Source organism: Diplotaxodon limnothrissa, linkage group LG6, assembly GCF_057381915.1.
Source record: "Diplotaxodon limnothrissa isolate DT_005_m linkage group LG6, D_limnothrissa_male_GT1.1, whole genome shotgun sequence".
In the NCBI taxonomy this organism is placed as follows: Eukaryota; Metazoa; Chordata; class Actinopteri; order Cichliformes; family Cichlidae; genus Diplotaxodon; species Diplotaxodon limnothrissa.
The window spans coordinates 36,901,601-36,922,864 of NC_140601.1; the positions used below are offsets into that span (position 1 = coordinate 36,901,601).

The 21,264-nt window shown below is 39.9% G+C and overlaps 2 protein-coding genes across 2 annotated transcripts; both read right to left on the bottom strand.

Annotated features, from left to right (window-relative positions):
• Positions 1-1,378: 1,378 nt before the first annotated feature.
• On the bottom strand, positions 1,379-14,202 carry pi4k2b (phosphatidylinositol 4-kinase type 2 beta). The gene is made up of 11 exons (XM_085356370.1): positions 13,697-14,202; positions 9,118-9,269; positions 8,533-8,613; positions 8,228-8,347; positions 7,901-8,032; positions 6,866-7,019; positions 6,543-6,610; positions 5,204-5,306; positions 4,106-4,239; positions 3,945-4,004; positions 1,379-2,405 (listed from the first exon to the last, which is right to left on the bottom strand). The coding sequence occupies exons 1-11, from the start codon at positions 14,049-14,051 to the stop codon at positions 2,232-2,234; spliced, it is 1,533 nt and encodes a 510-aa protein (XP_085212496.1). The 5' UTR covers positions 14,052-14,202; the 3' UTR covers positions 1,379-2,231.
• A 1,222-nt stretch (positions 14,203-15,424) lies between these two features.
• Positions 15,425-17,846, bottom strand: LOC146631142 (cysteine-rich protein 1). The gene is made up of 5 exons (XM_085356647.1): positions 17,804-17,846; positions 16,840-16,934; positions 16,673-16,727; positions 16,568-16,574; positions 15,425-15,500 (listed from the first exon to the last, which is right to left on the bottom strand). Exons 1-5 carry the CDS (start codon positions 17,844-17,846, stop codon positions 15,425-15,427), a joined length of 276 nt encoding a protein of 91 aa, XP_085212773.1.
• Between the last annotated feature and the right edge of the window lie 3,418 nt (positions 17,847-21,264).

The following is a 21,264-nucleotide window of genomic DNA, read 5'->3' on the forward strand; positions in this document are numbered from 1 at the left end:
AAGTCAGTAAAGGTGTATGCTGTACAATCATTCCACCGTGGATAAAGAGCCGTTTAAAAAAGCCCCAAATTACCAGGACATTCATGCCCATGAAGAGTGTATGTAAACCTTTGACCACAGCTATATATACACACAAGCAGAGTACAGAATCATACGTTTGGTTATTATAGTGTTTTAAAAGACCTGGTACTCTATTTTAGAAGACTGCCTATTTTTTTTGTGGTGACTTGAACCCATTAACCTGAGGTTATAAAGAAAACTTTCCACATGAGGGCACTGTTGTGCAAGGCTCCGTGTCACACTACTGCTAAGATGACGAGACATCCTGGTAGTATTGCAACAGCTCTTTTCACATTTTATTTCCTCTCCAGATGTGTGTCGCTTCTTAGCGAGAATGTGTGGTGACCTTATTCAGCTGTGCTTCACATCTACCACCACCTTGGTGTATATTGGTTTGAAAACCTCTGCTATACAAAGAACACACGCCACAATTTCAAGGCACACCTGTAGGAAATATTCTGTTTGTCCTTTGAATGACATCACTGACATTCTCGATTGGTCAGATGAACCCGGGCACCTTTTTGTTTTTTTGCTTTACAAAAGGCCCCATTAGCTTGTAATCTTAAACCGCTCCCTTTGTCACTTTCACACTATTAAACATTTTCCATGGCTCTGGTTTAGATCTTGTACCTTTGCAATCGGCAAAGTTTCTCTCAGAAAACCTTTAATTGCTGATAACCTTTTTAATAATTTCTCAAGCTAAAAATTCACTGATTTCAATATTTTGCGTGTGAAGATCTGTTGTTTTTGTTTTCATCCTTATTACCTGGATATCTTTGGGCTTTAGCAGGTTGGGTGGGAATTACTGTTGACATCTTTAATCTTAAAGTCAATAGGCATTAATCAGGTGCATGAGAACTGTCATCCTGCAGATAGAGCTCTGCTGAACATACCTTTGTCACTGCTGAACTCCAGCTTGGTGCACTTCATTCTTTATGCCTTCAAATTAGCCTTTTCCTATAAACTAGAACATGTACTAGTGACAACTACAAAATACTTGATTTTGCCAAATTTTATTGTTTTTTTTAATCTGTTAAATATACAACTTATCCCATATAGTTGCAGAGTTGGAATAAAAACTTCAAGATGCATACATAAGAAAACAGAATGGCATCAAGCAAGTCTCCTCAATTTAGTTTTTCCTCTTCACAGAGTACAATATAAAAAGCAAGGAGAGTTGCGACCCCCCCCATGCCAGAAGATTCAAGAGAAAGCTGCTTACCAGCAATTAAATACAAGTCAAACAACAAATACATTCATAGTAATGAGAAGTCTATTTCTTACAGAATTCTCTTGTACTGAAATGTTTAGGAGCAAAATTCTGTGTATAAACGGTAAACAGATTACATTCAAGCGAAGTGTTTATTCGCAGTCCTCCACTTCCTACAAATTCAAGTTTCAACAATTTTCTTGTCTTGAAGCTCTTCAATATTCCTTCAACAAAGACTTTGGCAGCACTGAGAATTGAAGACACTGTCTTTGTTTAACACGTGGTTTTAAAGCTGGGTAAAGTGTGTTTTGGCCCAGCTGGGTGGAACTGGTCAAACACTTCCAGCAGTGTAAGTGCACATCTATATTTCACTAAGTAATCCTATAAGGCAAAGCAAATATTTTGGACTTTATCCCAGATGAGGAATAATGTCGACCAAGAGAAACTTCTTTAAGATTCCCAAACACTACCAGGACCACTGTGCTGTTAGCTTGTGGTATTTAGGTGCTTGCTCTTTGGCCATCAACGCACTATATTATCGAGAGACCTTCAGTAGGTAGCTTGAGTGGTTTGAAAAAAAAAAGAAAAAAAAACAACTTTCAGCTTCCTAACAATAAACAAAGCCCACCTCTGTGAAAAAGCTGATTATCTAATCAAGTTGCCATAGTAACCACAAACAGCCCCAAGGTCTCTCTAGGAGACGGCGGTATGCTAATCTCTCCAGCTCCCACGGTTCCCTGCACTCTCCTCAAATGAGGAATTGGCCTCAAGTCAATTTCCTCACAAAATATTTCTCATCTTATTTTCCATCATCACCGTATCCTTCTTCACTTCCTTCCTGCCGAGGACAAATATGAACAGTTTCCAGTGTAAGCTTCTCTCTCACTTTCTTTACATCAGGAGTGATGTGTGGACAAAAAGCAGATGCTTCTCCTCTGCTCCCCTCGTCATCCTTCTCTGACTACCAGGAGGAAAAGAATGGCCGCTTGCAGTGGAAGGTTTGTGTAAACGCATTCCCCAAAGTGACCACACGACCTTGGCCACCTGAGCGGCTGCGCTCCACTACCACCCGAGGCATCTGAACCAGTTGGAGGGGGCTCTTCCCGTCCTTCAACGCCTGGGTCAGGTTCAACACCTGGGAAAAGACGGTGCATTAGTTGTGCAAAAGCAACTCGAAGTTTTTAGAGAATATGCAAACAACTTATTGGAAATATGAAACAGTCTGTGCTTACATATTATGCATGTGACATGGCTTTGATAAAGGACAGTAATACATAAAAACTGCAGTTATTATTAGCTACTTTCTCCACAGCCAGGTCATTTTAATATCTGACAAAAGTTAAATAATTAACTAAAAGTTAAAATAAATAAATAAATTACAAAACAACTGCACTACAGGACAAAGTCTTGAGCCATCCCTCATTTTGTTATATTTTGCTTGGAAAATGGGAAATAAGTGCAGTGATCAGTGAAATGTGCAAACATGTGTGGAAATAGCACATGAAGCAAACACAGAAATGGTGAAATTCTGACAAGCTTGCAAATTTAGTACAAGCACCTTTATTCTTCAAAACAGGCTCTATTTTAGTAGTTTTCAGGAATAATTCTCCAGGCTTCTTAACATTGAAGCTCTAATCTGGACGTTACCTGATTTTCATCCATTTGTTTCCTGCCTCTGTCTCACACTACTTCAATAATATTGAGGTCCAGGCTCTGAGGATACCAATCCATAACTGATAGCATTCTATTATGCGTTTTCTACCCAGGTGTGCTTTCACTGCACTGGCAGTGTGTTTGAGGTCAATGTAATGCTGCAAATAAGCTACTGCCAATCAAGGCGCTTTCCAGATGGTACTGCACAGTACTTTTCTGCGTTTATAATTCCATCAATTCTGACAAGATCCCCCACACCACTGACGGAAATTCAGCACCAAACTATGACAGAGCCTCTACCACATTTAACAGATGCTGCACACATTCACTGCTGTACCTCTCTACTGATGTCCTCCATAACACTCCAACGACACTGACTAGAACTTAAAATGTTAAATTTACATTCAAAATTCACAAGACCCGTTGTTCACAACAGGTTGTTGTACAAAAGTCCAGTTCTTGTGTAACTTGGCATAACTCTGCCTTTTCACCCTCTTTCCCTTCTTTAAGAAGGGCATCTTTACAACAGTAGATGGATCAATTGACGGGTCAGATGTTTATCTCAGGTCCTTGGGTCCTGTGTTATGCCTTTGTTGGATTTATTCATTTTTCTTAAGGACATGACTTTAAGCACTTTAAACCATATTAAAGAATTCCAATAGGGAAGGAGAACAAAAATACAAAGAATTGAGAATGACTCAAATCCTGCACAGTATTGTTCACTAATATAACATGTTTTTATTATTAACTGCTTGCTGAGAGAAGAATAGAAAGACTGAAAGGTGAGACAAGACAGTGGCTGCAGATGCAAAATTAGGGTAAAATGTGTGGTGAAGACGTTACAGAGCATACAAAGTGACAGAAAGTAGGCCATGAGAGGAGAAAGGAGAACAAGGTAGGATATAAAAGGAACAGGCAGAAAAAAATAAAATAGAGGACAGAACAGTACAAAGTTAAAAAAAATGACTAGAGGAACATTAAAGTACTCATTAAAAATAAAAAATAAATTACAAAAGCTCACCTGTCCTCTCATGACGGACATCTGTCTCTCAAACATGGTTTTGTCAAAGCCTTTATCTGTCTGAAAACAGAAAACGACTGATATTAGCTGATATCCTGCAATTAAGAATTCAAAAATCTAGAAACAGATTAAAAAGGAAAGCTTATGAGAACATCTCATACCTTGAACATCTCATAGAGGTCCTCACAGAGATCCTGAACAAAGTTCATGTCAGAGAGGCGGGACAGCACAAGGTCTCTGGTCTCCTGGGAGAAGGGTACCTTGGCCTGAGGAAGCCATGCCCAGTGGAATGGATCTGTTAGGGGGACAACACAAATGTTTCCGTCTGTATAGCCTTTCACTGTCACTGAACCTATAACTATCATTGTATTTGATAATAAGGCCACATGTAGGATTGTTTAGTGGCCTAATTTTTCTTTACAGTTTATTTTTTTTTTATTGTAAAAAATTCTTTAATTCTTGCCAGAACACAGATGACAAAATTCTACCATAAGAAGAAAAGGACTGAAATCATCCAATAGCAATGAGATTATCAGAAAATTAAAGGAACTGTCTGTGGCAGTGTCCAAAGGTAAAAATCATACCATCACATCTACAACTTACTAATTGCAACACTTTATCAAGTTCACAGATTAGTACAATTTTACAAGCTCTTACGTTAGTTTTACATCTGGAAAAAGCCAAGCTAGTAAATTCCTCCTATTTACAACCTTGGTACTAAGATAAGCTAATTGTATTGTCTAATCTGGACAGCGGGTCTAAAAGTAGTATACATCTCAAAAAGTATGCAAATAAATCCCCTTTCAGACATGCAGTCCCCTCCAGTAATTTCATGGTATCTCAATGTTTTGTCTTCAAGTACAATGAAACTTGTGGTGCAATATAAATGCATTTGTGCATCACTCAGTACACAGCACAAGTCTAAACTGCATGCAGTCACAGTGCCTGGTTCTGATTTGTAATGAGAGTAAGACTTTTAGCTGTGACACATTTTGCAAGAGAGATCTCCTAAAGCCCACGTGAACAAAGAGCCGGGTCAACCATCAATCACTGTGGCACAGAAAGATACTTTAAACACTCAAATAAAAGTGCCTTTTCACTTTGTGTTTTTCAGAAGGTTATGTTGACAATACCCTTTCCTACAAGTGCAATGAGTCTTTTTAATGAGTCTTTACATGAAATCGCACATGTAAAGGGGCCCTCTCATTACTGTCACTGACAGAGATGGTGAGCAAAAGTGAAATAAGTGATAAACATACAGGCTCTCCATTCATCCGGGTGTTTAAAGGGGAAGGCCAGGCCGTTGTCAATTGCTGCAATCTTGATGCAGGAGTCCTGAATGTTCTCTGTCCATTCTGCATCCTGCAGCATGAGGGAGAAAAAGATTAAAGACCTCGAATTCATTAAGTGAGTAAATTATTAATGACTGATGACCAAGTTGGTTATTGATTGAGGGGTGATTACTGCCACACATAAATGACAACTTTTGTCATTTATCGGCAAATCGAAAATAATGATTGATGATAGGTAACAAAGACGTACATCAAGTTTGTTCCATGCATTTGTGAGTCTAGTTTCCACATACACAGAAGCAAAACCAACATAAGGTGTGTTCTGGTTTAAAAATATATAAGTGTTCATGTCTGTGAAGGTTCTCAGTCATCCAGGTCATCGTAGTCAAAGGAACTTGCAAAAGAAAAGCGTCTGGACTTCTTTAAGTTGCTTGAAGACGTTTCACCTCTCATCCGAGAAGCTTCTTCAGTTCTAAGGTCAAATGGTGGAGAGTCCCAGATATAAACCTAGTGGGAGTAACCCCCCACAGAGGGACAAAAGGACCCCCTGATGATCCTCTAATCGCCTGAGCCAAGGTGTGAAAATGGGTGTGGGTCCCAATCAGCCAGAGTTTCGGGTGTGTTCATTGTGAAACATGGCCCCACCTTATCATGCGAATTCCTGAGATCAGATGGCCCAGGATGTGAGTGGGCGTTAAGGCGTCTGGGAAGGCATCTCAAAACTGGATTATAGATGGCAGACAGTTTGTGTCGTAAACCACCGCCTCTGTTCAAAGATGGTCGCTCACAGTGGACATAGATGGCTTCTTTCACTCCTCTTTCAAACCATCTGTCCTCTCTGTCCAAAATGTGAACATCGGCATCCTCGAAAGAGTGTCCTTTATCCTTAAGATGCAGATGGACTGCTGAGTCTTGTCCTGTGGAGGTGGCTCTTCTGTGTTGTGATAAGGTGGGGCCAGGTTTCACAATGAACTCACCCGAAACTCTGGCTGATTGGGACCCACACCCATTTTCACACCTTGGCTCAGGCGATTAGAGGATCATCAGGGGGTCCTTTTGTCCCTCTGTGGGGGGTTACTCCCACTAGGTTTATATCTGGGACTCTCCACCATTTGACCTTAGAACTGAGGAAGCTTCTCGGATGAGAGGTGAAATGTCTTCAAGCAACTTAAAGAAGTCCAGACGCTTTTCTTTTGCAAGCTCCTTTGACTATAAGTGTTCATGTGTTTCAACAGAGTTAAGCGAGGTGAATGCGTGCTTGGTGAACAGTCTGAACACACCTCTGTCATGTGGTAAATTACCTCACCTTTTGTTCTTCTCCCTCTCCTTCTCCTGGTGTCTCGTACTTGATCAACCAGTTGTCATTCCCTCGATCTAACAAGGAAAACAAACAGAAACAAGTTTTGATACGCAGAAATGAGAGGGAAGACAGAGCGATGTCAAAGATAGCAAACAGCTGTTGTGCGCAAGCATATACTAACTTAAAATAAATATGAAGATCAAAGGAATTTTTATCATAACCAGTGTATAACTAAATCGAAATAAAGCTGCCAACACTGTAATGAGACTACAATGACGGATCACTTCAATTTAAACCATTTATCGAAATGTTAACACGTGCACGCCTACCTGTGTTTCTGATAACATAGTCCAGCACCACCAGCCGCTCAAACTGCGACTGCAGCTGCTTCCTGATATTCTCTGGCAGTGGTTCTGCCTCAAAGCGTCGCAGCCAGTAGTCGGCTTCACGATAACCCTCCACAAACAGCTGAAATGAGCCCACCTGGTAACACACAGAGGCGCATATGGCATGAATGCAACTAACATACCCATTAAAACAAAACACTGTATAGCAATGTTCACTGCTCTGAGAACAGTATGTAGACAGTTTAAATGGAAATGATGTGGTGTGCAGTGATATTACAAGTGAAGCTGTAATGTCGAAAGGCTGAAATGTCAGCTGTGCCTGACAGTTGAAAATATGCAGTCAGTTTCCTCATATTTACTTCCTCGAAGACACTTCAGCTATGTTTTCACATCATCTTAACATCCACATATCTTTAGATCACCCACAAGACTGTCTCACGTAATAAACAGCCAGGAATGAAATACCTGTTATACATGTTTTTGATTAAAAGACAAAACTGATATACGATTACAGTTCACAATACAAGAGATAAATATATCCAGTAAGTATTACAGCTCCTGAAAAAGAACATGGCTTAAAGCAGAAACAACATTTATGGTTCTGATGGCCTTTTATCTAAACACATTGTTCTTCTTCAACACAAAAATAGTGTGGCATGATTCCTTTTACCGTTCTCTACCATCAGTGGCTATTCTCAGCCCTCCACTCACTGATGCAACAACTCTTGTATGTTATAGAGAAGCAGTCAGTGTACATATGAATAGAACAAATCTGACAAAGAACCTATTAACAAATATTGAAACAAGAAGATTAGAATTTGTTTTAACCAGTATGAGTATAGGTTTTCCTGCATGTGGCTGTGTTTTTGCACAAATACAAAGAGAAAGCAAGGAAGCAAGAGGAGGAAACGACACAGGAATGAACAAGAGAAAGGTCAAGATTCCAAGCTCCTCATGAATTGCTTATAGTAAACAAATGGTGACGTTAGACTGTGACGGTTTAAAAGTCTTTGGTACCTTGGGTGGGAGGCCCACTCTGTGGAAGCGTCGCCCCACTTTGGGGACTTTCTCTAGGGCGTACTTCTTCCCCCTGGACTTTGCTCTGTCTATGGCGTTGTAGTGGAATGTCTCACTGGCCAAATACACCACCTGATAAAATTTAGATAACACTGGTTTACTTTGAAACTGTGACCACTGCTGAACAGAAAGAAGAGCACAGAGACCCTAATCAAATCCAGATTAATTCAAGTGTTTACTTATACTGGGTTTTGGAGATTACATGTTATTAATTCAAAAACTCTACAGAGAAAAAAAAAAAATAAAAAAAAAAAAAAAAGCACACACCTTGGTTTTTGGCACCACACCAAGACAGAGTTTGGTGTCAACCAGTGAAGCAGCAGCCTCTGACAGATAACCCTGGTTAGGTAACAAGCACCCTCGGCCAAAACAACATGGACAGCAAAGCTAACAACAGAGACAGACATGGGGGAAGTTTTACAGATGAGGTGTTAATATTACCCTACTTTTTTTTTTTTTTTTTTGTTTAATCTTACTCACTGTGTGCAGCCATTAAAGTAAAATGAATGACAATATATATCTTAATAACTTTTCAGATGTTTAAAAAAGGTGATACATGTGACAGAAAGTACCTTGTGAAAGTATTTGGTCCATTTTGGATTCAGATGACCATAAGGTTCCTCTGACTTTGGTTTAAAAACACCAATGATTTTCTGTAAATAAAAAACAAAACAGAGTGATACATTTGTTTTTTTTCTAAACTTGCAATCTGACATACAGCCCAGGTCAGAAAACAGAAAGAGTGAGAACTAATTTTACCACGCATATTAGTGTTGCTTCAAGCTCCTTACAAACACAATTAAAAAGCCAAAGACTAATAGTGTAACTATAAGCAACAAATGTAAAGCATGAGGAATGCGTCTGACATCTTGGGCTCACCATCTTCCCAGTAATTACCTGTAGATGCCAGTGATCTGCTGTTATCAGCTGAACCATTGCTTTTTGAATAATTAAACAAGAATCATAATCCTGTGGATTTCCATATTCCTTCTTCCTAATTTACAAACTCTTATGATTAAAGCAATTAATGTTTTGAAAAAAGAAAAGATAAATGTTTGGAAATGTTGCTAAGCTACTGATTTATATTCTTCCTCCAAGTTTAGCCCATGAACCTTCCTTCGCTTGTCATGAATCTGTGTCATTTGTACCAAACGTACCCCTTTTGGGTCTTTGACAAAGTAACTCCCACTTGAGCCCTGGGAAATCCTCTCTGGAAAGACGCCACTCTCAATGGCTTGCTCTGCCCTTTGGATAATATCGGCAAACTCGGGGTCGTCAGGGAAATGGTTGAAATCTCCACTGTTGGTACCTAGAAGGGGAATAACTCAAGATTACTTTGATTTATTTTTACATTGTATACAACCAGAACTTGCTACAATTAAACAAATGTATTTTCTTAAGAACTAGAACAATAAGATTGCATTTACAATTACATGTCCATTGCAAAATATGGCATTAAGTAAACATCAAGAGGTTTCTCTGCATGGGTGTTATGTTTTGGTGTTTAGGACCATCAGATACCTTTGAAATGATCATGAATGAGTTATTTACATTATACATGCTGAAAAATCAGTGGTAAAAAATAATAATTGCAATCTCCCTCACAGAGACTACTGTAAACTGTCCGTTACCTCACCCATCTCACCTCCTGATTATTCTGTTCTAGGCAGTGGGAAACTGGAAGTGTTCCCATTGCACACTGTGCAAAGGGTGGGATAAAACAGGTGGCCAAGTCTATCACAGGAATCACCCACAAAGGAATACACAAACACACATTTAAGAGGAATTCCAAATCGCATGCCCATATTTTGACTGTGTGTACACTATCACAGAGAATTTACCAACTAAACTTAAAAAAAAAAATTGGTCTAAACCAGTGATTCCGCCACTTGTTAAAATCTGGCATTTTCTACTGCCTTGCAGATCAAACGTCATTCTCTTGAAATCACTGCTCTCTGGTGAATAGTGCCAATTATTATTTTGATAAAGGTCCAAACACATGACATGGCAGATCATAAGTTCTCCTCCTTGCACAGGGCAGAACGATCAGCTGACAGAGACCCATGCTCTGTATCAGTCGCACTAAAGTCACAGTGGGATGCAAGGAGAGATAAAGTCACAGACATGTGGTAGGTGCTATAAAAACAGGGACAGGACAGTCAACATGCCAAGGGTGACCGATAAGGAGTAACAAAGATAGCTTCAAAGCTAGTTTAACTGTAGGGCCCAAGAGAACCTAATTAACACGAGGAAGAAAAGAAAGAGTGATAAGCAAACGTTACATAATTAATCTGGATTGTTTAAAACAGTGAATACTTGTCAAACCTAGTCTGACCTAGTATGGCCCAATTACTCCTGAACAAATACATGAAAAGTACCCAGAATCATATGTTAAAAGTCAAACTCAATTTAACTTAACGGGGAGGTTCAGAAGCTGGCACGGTGGTTAGCACTGTTGCCGCACAGCAAGAAGGTCCTGAGTTCAATTCCAACATCAGGCCGGGGTCTTTCTGTGTTTGCGTGGGTTCTCTCCGGGTACTCCGGCTTCCTCCCACCATCCAAAGACATACAGCTTGAGAGGATAGGTTAATTGGAAAATCCAAATTGCCATTAGGTGTGAATGTGCGAGTGAATGTGAGCGCGAATGGTTGTCTGTCCCTGTGTGTTGGCCCTGCGACAGACTGGCGACCTGTCCAGGGTGTACCCCGCCTCTCGCCCTATGACAGCTGGGATAGGCTCCAGCGCCCCCCGCGACCCTGAAAAGGATAAGCGAATGGATGGATGGGGAGGTTCAGAAAGTAAAGTGACTAACCAAGACCTCCTCATTACAGCACAGTACTCGCACCCTGCAGCCAATTATCTGTTAATGTTCCGGTAGCATACTATGCATTACTTTGATGCGTCAAAGGTATTTTGGTGATACAGTGGGGAGCTATCCAACATTAAGATGAAGACAATGTTGGATAATTCCTCCCACCCACTCCATGACATGCTGGTCAGTCACAGGAGCACGTTCAGTTAGAGACTGAGATTACCAAAAAGCATTACTAATAAAGTATTCTGATTAGGTAGGTGTTTATCATGTTGTGGCTGTAAGATAACTCAATAATTCAATAATAAGAAGAATTTAGACAGACTGATCTTTTCCTTGTATCTTCTCAATAAATGCTGCAAAGTTTCACTCTGCGTTTATATACCACTCTGCGGGTCATCGGATTCTTGGGGTTTTCTCCGCATTACTGTAGTCTTTACCTTGCAAAATAAAACAACTTGAGACAACTGTTGTTGTGATTTGGTGCTATATAACTAAAACTGAATTATTTGAAACAGAGGTTTAAGCTAGGCTGCACCTGTGTTTCATGCTCCATTTGGTACCTGCAAAGCAAACATCCTACTTTAAAAAGAATTTAAACTGTGCTGCAAATATTAAGCAATTTTATTGGGTAAATACTCCCATAAATTTCTGATCATGCTGTACGTGCACAATCTCTGAAGGCTAAGCTCTGAGTGGTTTTTGTGGATGTGGACCACACTGGGACAAGATGTCTGGCCATAAAGGTAACTCTGATCTCTGGAAAAGCTGTCCAAAAGTAATGACTTAAAAATAGCTCCATTTTGACTTTAGTATAAAAATCTTAACATAGTTTTAGATTGTGCTCTAAAACAGTAAATCTCTGATTTACTGTAAGGAGTTTGTAATCCAGTTCTGTGTGATGCAATATTTTATCTTCATTTAATTCCCAACAACAGGTCAAAGTGTGCTCAATCTATCATCTTGTATGATGACAGATCTACGCTTCCTGTGCGCAACCCTGGTGCTTATAGTCTGTGATAAGATCACTGTGGTGTATTGCTGCAGATGGCAGTAATGGGCCTTGTATGTCTTCCACTTCCCATTAGCTTCAACCTGTAGAAAGCCAAAGTAATAGTATATGCGCATATAGTACTTCCTTTCTCTCAATTTCCGTCTTCATCATCTTCAAACACTGTACTGGACTACAAAGTGTGTCTGCTAGCACAGGGGCATTATGCATATTTAATATCAGCCTCTCAGATGTCCTGGTCAACTAATGGGGCACACACAGCAGGAGTGTACCTCACTTATAACTTCAGAGACCTCCAATAGACATGCAGAGCACAAAGTGTGTGACATGGCACAACACTGGACTGTGAAAAGTGTTCTATAACTATATATTTAAGTTACAGCAAGCGCATAAAATTGATACAATTTGTCTTAAACGCTAAAACTGTTTCCCTCGAGTTTTGACAGTTACATGATAAAATGCTTCAACTTACTCAAGTTTATCAAAATGAACTTTACATAAAGACTATAACTATAAATAAACCCTGCGTGCTGTTTCTAGGCTCTTTGGACTGGTGACAAAGAAGGCAGCAAAAGATGGCATACGTGATGAAAAATAGAATACATTTATGGACGCATGCAAATTTTTACCAATTACTTTGTTAAAAAAAAAAAAAAAGCACTATTGCTATTTGGTTAATATTTCCCATGACACGTAAAGCAGAATTTAAGAGCTACAATTCACAATTAATTTACATGATATTTTTAAATGGCACAAAGTGCAAGAGAAACGGCTCTTAGTCAGTATTCTAACAATAATCTGTAAAACAGTTTTGTAATTTTAGAGGAGAAGATTATTGTTCTACAAAGGCCACAAGTAATGGGATGCCAACACTTGCCATTTAAGGCTCAGACTCTACCTGTGGCCTAGATTTCTGGCCATAATAGGACATGGATCTGAACAATAGATCTCTGTTGGGAGAGGCTGAATAACAGAAATGAATACAAATGCTCAGAATTTGTTTTGCAGAGGGAAAAAAGGAAAAAACAAAAGGTGGGCGGTATGAGGGGGAGTGTTGTTAAATCCAGTGAGCATTTAAGTCAGATTATGCCGCTTCCATAGCGACTAGGTCACCTTTTTCTTGGTCTTTCCCTGCATCCCCCACCCCCCTTCTCATCATCCAAAACAAATCTGACAGAAACTTTAGTTGTTCCTGCTGGACAATCTAGTTCACAGCATAGCCTCAAATAATTTTATCACAACAAACATCTTACAACAGACCAGAATGTTCAAAAACCTCCTAGCTTGAGGAACAAAGATAATTTGGATGAAGGAGGCAATGATGTCAACCAGGTGGGCAAGAGTTCAATGGATGAGGCAGACTTATTTATTATCCTGGAAGTATTATAAACTGTTTGTTTGTTGTTGTTGTTTTAAAAACTTTTTTGTCATCATATTTGTAGCCTTGATTCTGTCTTGATTGTCAGACTAAAATATGGGTGATGACAAATTGAGCAGAAAATACAGACACGATACAGACTGCACACCAAGCCTTCAGTTCACCAAGTGCTGTGGAGAAACCGGGTACTTTTTTATGTAATGTGACACCAAGTTTGTGCTTTTTTAAAATTCTAATAATAACCAAAGTGTTGGTTCTCCAACAGCCTCAACAGACCTTAAGAGAGACCCAAACATTAAAAAGCCGCGTGAAATGCTCACTTCAGACAGCTTACATAACATATCTATTTGACCACGTTGCATTACCTGTTATCACAACCGTAATCAGCCTGAGTAGGCAGAATTTTTCCAGAGCCATATGCATCAAATAACAAAATGTCAGAAAAGACATAACCCCTATGAGTATCTGAGTGTGGCTGTCTATTTATTAGTTTCATATACAACCATTTCAAAGGCCGTGATTTGAAACACTTACCCGGGGAGGCTAAAGCATCTTTATCCGAAGACGAGCTGTGCCTGTACCGCCTGCTTCGCTTTTCTTTTACACCTCTCGGAGACGACGAGCTTCCTGCTAAGCACGGTAACAGCAGCGCCTCTTCGCCGGAGCCCTCTGTCTCTAGTTCGGTCAACACGCTTTCACAAGAGTCCGAAATACGTATGGCACCACCGGGGTTCGCCCCAGTTGTCAGACCTATCCGGTTCCTGTCAAATAACACCTTTGGAGGGTCTATGGAGTGAAAGTTAGACTCCAGCACTGGCACCGCTCTTTCCCCCGTGTCCAGCACTGGCTCGCCGGTCTCTGTCTCTGTCAGGTCGCATTCTGACATCATTCTGACTCAGGCCCTAATACATACAGTTAAATATATATCGTATTGACTCAACTTCGTTTCGAGCTGTCAGCTTTTCATTGTAAGAACACGGCATGTATCCAAATCAAACAGCTACTGCTTTCACTCAACGATATGTCTACATAATCCATGGAGACCGTCTCCTCTGCTTCCTAGTTAGCTAGATGCGCATGCGCCACACAAAACGACGCTGCTGGCTATGAGTTGCCTTCAAGTACAGCTTGGAAAAGCCGAAGAAATTCAAAGACGTGAGCGAGCCCCCGTGTTTCAAATTCCCGGTTGACAAGTACACTCGAGAGCTTTACATCATTACTTCTGTTATTACCGTGTGACTAACGTAGTTGTCAATATGCAAAGTCAGAAACAGAAACAAAAAAAATACAAATTAGGCTGTAGAACATGTCGGTCTATAAACACGTACCTTCCTACGCTATTTATTAGAGATTAGCTATGTTAAGTAGACCTGCTATCAAGATATCCTTTTCTGACCTGGCATTTATTTATTTATTTGCAAAACAAATATATTCATAGTTTTGTCCTTTCTGTCTTCTTCTCCGGTGCTTGAAGAATTTCAAATTCATGAACTGAGTTAGAATTATTGGCACATGATAGGGCTACGTTAGTATTTCTTTTGTTTTATTAAAATGCATTTTCTAAGCTATTAATACAAAAATACTCTGGTGGTTACTGTAGTGGTTACTGTGCAGGCTTTTCAACTGACTCGACGCAGTCCAGCAGTTTTATTCACGGCCACTAGATGTCAACAATATTACATAAATGAAAATGGTTGCAACGCATCGCCTCACAAGCAAAAATTGTCTAGTCTTTATACATTTTTTAAAAGTTACTGTAAAATACTTAAATACTATTTTCAAGTCGTCATCAAGTGTCATTGTTTGAAGTGTGGCAAGCATAGTTACTGGTTTAGAATGCCTCTGAAGTTAATATTGGATCCACACATGGGCCTTTCCCGCTGCCACCTCATGGTAAGATAATGACATTTTTTTATTTAGCTCAATTTTCCAGTTTCGACCCAAGGTGAATTAATGCAAATTGAATAACCTCTGCATTAACTTAGCAAGGCTTAATATGGTAATTTTTCATCCCTCTGTTTTACTTTCCCCTCTCTCTCTTCCTGTCTCGCCTATAAATTCAAGCTCCCTCTCTTTTCTTTCAGTTCTGTCAGTGCCCCTCAATCACCCAGTGGTCTGCATAGCACCCACTCATCCCTCTGCCCCCCTTCCACCTATAATTCTGCCCTTCCACCACCACCCGTCTCTCTAATAAGGGAGTGTAGCTGAAACACTTGCAAATGAACAGTCAGCCAGCTGGTAACACAGCAGTCATGTGATCTATCAAGGTAGGGGGTTAGAGGGTGAAGGAGACATGGAAGGTGAGAGAGGCTTGGTGTGCTTGGGATAGAATATGGATCTGGAAAAAGGAGAAGGAGATGGACAGTTTTAAAGGCACACTGAAGGCTAGACAGGTATATCTCTGCTTACTCTTTGCTAGATGTCATAATAAACCCTCTCTCCCTTTGTCCATCTCCTCTCTCGATACTATTTCTTTTTCAGCCTCTTCACCCTTTATTTCAATATCCATCTCACCTTCAAGAGCAAACACCTGAAATGTCACTGGAGTGACACATGACACTCAACAGGAAAACGCATCAACCACATCTCTGTTTTGTTTTGTTTTTTCATATGCGTGCCAGTGTGTGTTTGAAAAAAAGAGAGCGAGAGCGTGTGCATCGAAACTGTGCACTTCACCCACCACTGGGTGACAAGCTCCTGCAGCAGTGAAGGCACACTGCAGACACACTGCTTGCACGTGCACGTGTGTGTGTGTGTGTGTGTTTGACAGAGAGAGCCCCATGTTTGCCTCACTGTAGCACCCATTCCAGTAGATTCTGCTGGCAGAAGATCTAGTTTACCCTGCCAACAGCAACCACTCTTATCCATTCCTGCTCCTTTCCCCTGGCAGCTTGATGGGGGAGAGAGGGAGAACCCTCTAGCCCAACTAATTTTTTACATGCATCTGTATTGTTGGTGATTAGAGTTTTTATTAGTTTGTGAGGGAACACAATCATGCCGCATGCCCAGAAATCTAAAAGTGTAAGCCCCTGATTGCAAAGTCTTAAAAACTTAGACATCTACCAGAATTTGATGCTGCAACATTCAAAAAATGTATTTATTTGCACTGACTCACACTTTTCTACATCCAAATTAATTTACATTACAAAAGTGAACAGTCACATATACATAGCATTGCCTAGTTCTACCACATTTATAAATATTTTAATTCGTCAAAAGGGAACAAAGAGAGCTCACTCTGTCCTATAAGGTTTACAGTATATTCCGGTCCTTCATTATTATTTATTCACTCCTTTATCTTTTGCCTTATATAAACCGGATCTTTTAAATGTCAGCATTTGTTCATTTTTGCCTCATCCTGGCTTTTGTTGAGGGGATATACTGTGCCACACCGACGTCAGTTACCTGTTACCTGTTAAGAAAGATTTACACAGAGAAAAGGCATTCAGAAATAGCGTGTGGTTGGCCAGTTGTGCGTGTTTGTGTTTTCATATTGAGATGGCAGTATACCTCTCGGTCCAAACATCTTCAGATAGCAGTGTGTACAGTATGGCTTCTCATCATACTGAAACACAACGAGTAACACATATTTATAGCATCATCCTACTCATTCAGTAAACTGCATTCATATTACTTTCCTTGAATACTTAATTGACTCAGTTGTTGTCCTTATATACCTCAGCATGTTGTCCAGGGGTGAGCTGTCTGTTACACTTCTGACACTTCAGACACAGAGGATGGTAGTCTCTCCCTAAGGACCTCTTCTTCTCACCTGCACCAAAGGAAGAGATGGACTAGCTTAATGAGAGGCAGGATCGGATATTTTTATTAATATTTAATTAAAAAGTCAAAAGGATTTTGCATCTCATACAATTTCTGATAACACAATGTCTGGATTTCATGTGTCTGGTTCAGAAGTTACAGACTATTAGCCTCATCAGTGCAAGTAGGCCAGAGACTGTGATGTTGAACTAAAAGTAGGGCAGGTCACATCAGAGAATTTGAACTTAGCTGGTGCATGAACAGGCGAGAAAAACTAACAGCAAAAATAACAACCAAAGAGGAATCTAACTGGTGGTTTGAGTCATTTTGTGGATCTAATGGCTAGGCCTGAATGTGGAAAAGGACTTGTTTAAAAGAGAGGGGAGGTAGGGAGGAAACCCAAAGAGCAGTGCATGCTCGTTTGGCTAGACCCACATCCTGTTGTTATCATGGATACGAGTGTGTGCATTTGTGTGCATGTGTGGTTCAAATAAAGCCAAAAGCCTTAAAAAGAAAGAGTGAAATGCCTTTTTTTGTCCTCTAAAAAGAAAATAGATAACAATTTTGCATTTAAGGAACATATTGATATCATTGCACTTTGTCTAATGTAGATAATAAGACTTTGCAGAAAGAAAACAAAACACAAGGTGAACCTCAATCTTATGTTAACTCCAAAAAATGCCCTTTATTAATTTTATTACACCTGGTTTCACCTGTTCATTATTTGTGCTTTATTTCAGATTTCAAGTTTTATGACAATGCCAAACTGATCTGCCACAGAGATGGTAGACAGACAGATAAAGAGCGTGTAAAGCAAGTGCCAGACAGAAAGAGGAAGACAATTGCATCGAGTTTAAAAATTAAACAGGTCAGACTTACCAAAGTAGACAGGCTTCCCGCAAATTGGACAGTAGCCTACCATGATAGTATCTAATTATTTATCAGTATATGCGTTTATGTGTGCACCTTTTTAGTCCACAGTGTCCTATGAGCGAAATCGCGTGAATACGGGTGTGAACTGAAAAGTGACAGGAAAACCGTTAAACTGTAGACATCTCAGCATCTTGTGCAGTCAAAACCAGGATGTGGTGAGACGTCACAGGAAGAGAGTAAACTTTGAGATTTGAGCAGTAAATGGTGTCATCAGTGGAAAAACTAGAGACAGGTAGTTTGTCTCTTTCATATATGTGTGTGTGTGTGTGTGTGTGTGTGTGTGTGTGTATAATTTGATCATTTTACATATTTTAAATCACATTATTTTACAGTGAACTTTTCATATCTTCATATAATGTTTTGCGCACTCATCTATAACACTGTAAAGAGAGAAAGAAAGAAGGAACAAAAAACATCTGTCACCAGCTCAAATTCCCAGCTACCTTCTCCCTTTTCGTGCTCTTTTCACCCTCTTTTCTAGATTAAAAACAAGGATTTGAGCTCCTGAACTGAAAAGGGAAACTTGACACTTGTGCCTTTCTTTTCTTCTTTCTTTCTGTCTGTCTTCTTTCTCTCTCTCTCTCTCTCCCTCTGTGTGTGTGTCAAATACTCACACACACCTCCCGCTCACTGACTCACACAGACACCATACACCCATTTACACACACACATGCACTCACCAAAAAGGCCATCCTTCTGCTCAGTGACATCACATAAAGAGGCTGCAGCCAAAGTGCGGAGGGAGAGTCAGGGTGAGGCTGGTCTAGTGGAGGGACAGATGGGGCTGGGCAGCGGAGGCAGTTATCCCCTAGGGATAGGTGATGGAAGCAGACCTCGGGAGGGACAGGGGTGAGGAGAGATGAGCGAGACAAGGTTGGAGACAGTAGCCAACTACAGCTCAGCGGGGACAAAGACGATGAACTGTGATGAACTTTGTTGAGTGCAGAACAAGGCCACTGAAGTCACTGTGGAAGACAGGCAAATGTCTGTGTGGTTCGATTGCTATCACTGTCTGGGCTTATACATGGCTGAAATAGATGTTTAGCAGCATCAAGGACCAAAGACCAGACTCTGCAAGAGCTTCTTCCCCCAAGCAGTCCACTCACTACCACCAAAGGACTGATATACACATACACCTCTACAAACACCTTACAATACTCACCAAAAGACTCAAAAACAACAAAAACTTCCGCTAATCCACTACGAACTGGACCTGGGAACAATATGCTTATTTTTACACTCAGTCTCATAGTTGCTGAACACATATCTAAATTATATTATATTTGCACATTTTCCATCTTGCACATGTCTTCGCCCTGTCTTGTCTACAATATCATGACAATAACTTCAACCTGGTATTCAATACCTACTGCACAATACACTTTGTGTTGTCTCTGGACTGTCTTTGTTTATAGTTATCATTATAGCATTGTATAGTTACTACTATAGTATTGTATAGTATTGTATAGTTAGTAATTAGTACCTTTTTATCCCTTAATTTTACCAAAATTTAGCATGTTATTTATTTGTAATTCTTAGTTTTATATCTCTTGGAGATATATCTTTTATATACTTATAAATGCACCATGAGGGGCTTGGGGTGAAACAGCATTTCGCTACGTTGTATACTGTGTATACTGTGTATACTGTGTATACTGTTGTATTGACAATAAAGCTCTTGAATCTTCAATCTTGAACTGAATCAAGGAGTATCCAGGAAACTATGGTGATGGAAGACTTATTCAGATGGTTTAGTTAATTAAGAGTACTTCAGAGCAAAATAACTCCATGTACTTTTTACTTAAGTAAAAGTTAATTAGGAATAATTAAAAGCTAAATGTTTCAGACACGGGGAGCATTATGCCATAAAACTGACTAGTTGTTTCTAATCCTTAAGGGGAATTCCACCAGCATACACATGAAAATCTATTTAAGGTCTTAGGGGGTGCTGCTACATATGAAAAAGTTTAGTGATGCTTTTTGTAGCTCTAGAGTGAGTAACTGAAATGTGACAAATTCTCTCCAGTGATATCTTTAAATTGAAAATTAAAAAGTGCAGGTGCAAAGTCAGAAAAAAGGGTGTTTTGTGCAGCGCACTCCTACTCCCCGTTCAATAATACATACATGTGCAGCTGCTAAAAGGGCCAAATATCACATTCAACTTAACAGTCAACAACTGTTCACTGTTAAGTTGCATTGTAAGATATGTTTGCGGTTGTTCTTCTGCAATAATTTTGACAAAAACACATCTTTTCTACCCTACATTCACAATTTAGATGATAGAAAAATGTTGTGGATTAAAAAAGTCCTATATTTGGAATATAATGCAAGAGTAAATAGTATATAGACACATGCATTCATATGTATTTTCAATACATAGTCAATGTTTTACAGTAAGTGTTTCTTTTTCAGCCTTTAGACGTGCCGAAAACATCTGCAAATCATTACTGCAGCTGATGAACTTCTGAAAACCATGGAATATATGTATTTCATCATTTGCATATTTACCGGCATCCCTCTCCTGTGTGTCATGCTTTGCAGAGGGATGGAATACCAAGTAGGTATTTCATCTGACCAGCTTTCCCTACAGGATAACCTATCATGTCTCTCCATCAGCATTCATTGTGTGTGGACAGCGCTTGGAGAGCTACATCCTGAATTAGAGGCCTGTATGCATGCAGTGTTTTTTGATGCAAATGATGATGTGCTTTTAATAGAGAGCAGATTTTGAATATGCAGAAAGAAAGAGAGACCGTTGTCATTAAAGCAAGAAGAAGCAAAAGATTTCCACAGGTTGAAATTGCAGAAAATTGAATACTGAAGGAAAGGGGATAGAATTAGGAAGAAAACAGAAGTGGAGCATGGAGAAACAGAAGTAATGTAATTGTGAACTAAGGAAAAGAAAGGAAAGAAGTGGAAAGAAGAGAGGAGGCGTTAAAACCACATTTCCCAGTGGATCTCTTGGTGAGGCTATGCTGAGAAAACTGCCAAAACTCTTAACAGACACATTCCCGTACTGGCAAGCACATATGCATGGTTCACTTCTGCCAAGTCATATGAGATACACCAACACACTGGATGGAGAGATGTGGGAATATGGTGTGTATGAAGTGAAGGATTTACAGTAACATTCAGTGAGTGGTGGAAAGAGACAGAGCTTGGGAAGACACAGAGAGAGAGGTAGAGAAACACTGGCTTCTCTCCTCTGTGTCCTCTGGTGGGTTGGATCTTGTATAGGCCAAACCCTCCGACGCCAGCTTTGAGAATTGTATGCAGAGGGGTGGAGGGGACACAGGAAGAGGCTCAGGAAAGAAAACGGCTGGAAGGATTCCTTCTTCCCACACATAAATGCACTCTTGATCACATGTGCGTACACATGAACGTACAGTCACACATATACACAGCCA

Bases quoted from the DNA above. Each gene is read 5' to 3' on its own strand.
- pi4k2b (XM_085356370.1), bottom strand. From the start codon at position 14,051: ATGATGTCAGAATGCGACCTGACAGAGACAGAGACCGGCGAGCCAGTG. The intron at 8,614-9,117 runs GTACGTTTGGTA...TTTTATTTACAG, and splicing joins TTGTCAAAGACCCAAAAGGG to AAAATCATTGGTGTTTTTAA. The intron at 4,005-4,105 runs GTATGAGATGTT...TTCTGTTTTCAG, and splicing joins ACCTCTATGAGATGTTCAAG to ACAGATAAAGGCTTTGACAA.
- LOC146631142 (XM_085356647.1), bottom strand. From the start codon at position 17,846: ATGGTAGGCTACTGTCCAATTTGCGGGAAGCCTGTCTACTTTG. The intron at 16,935-17,803 runs GTAAGTCTGACC...CCTTTGGTGCAG, and splicing joins CGGGAAGCCTGTCTACTTTG to GTGAGAAGAAGAGGTCCTTA. The intron at 16,728-16,839 runs GTATATAAGGAC...GTTGTGTTTCAG, and splicing joins CCCCTGGACAACATGCTGAG to TATGATGAGAAGCCATACTG.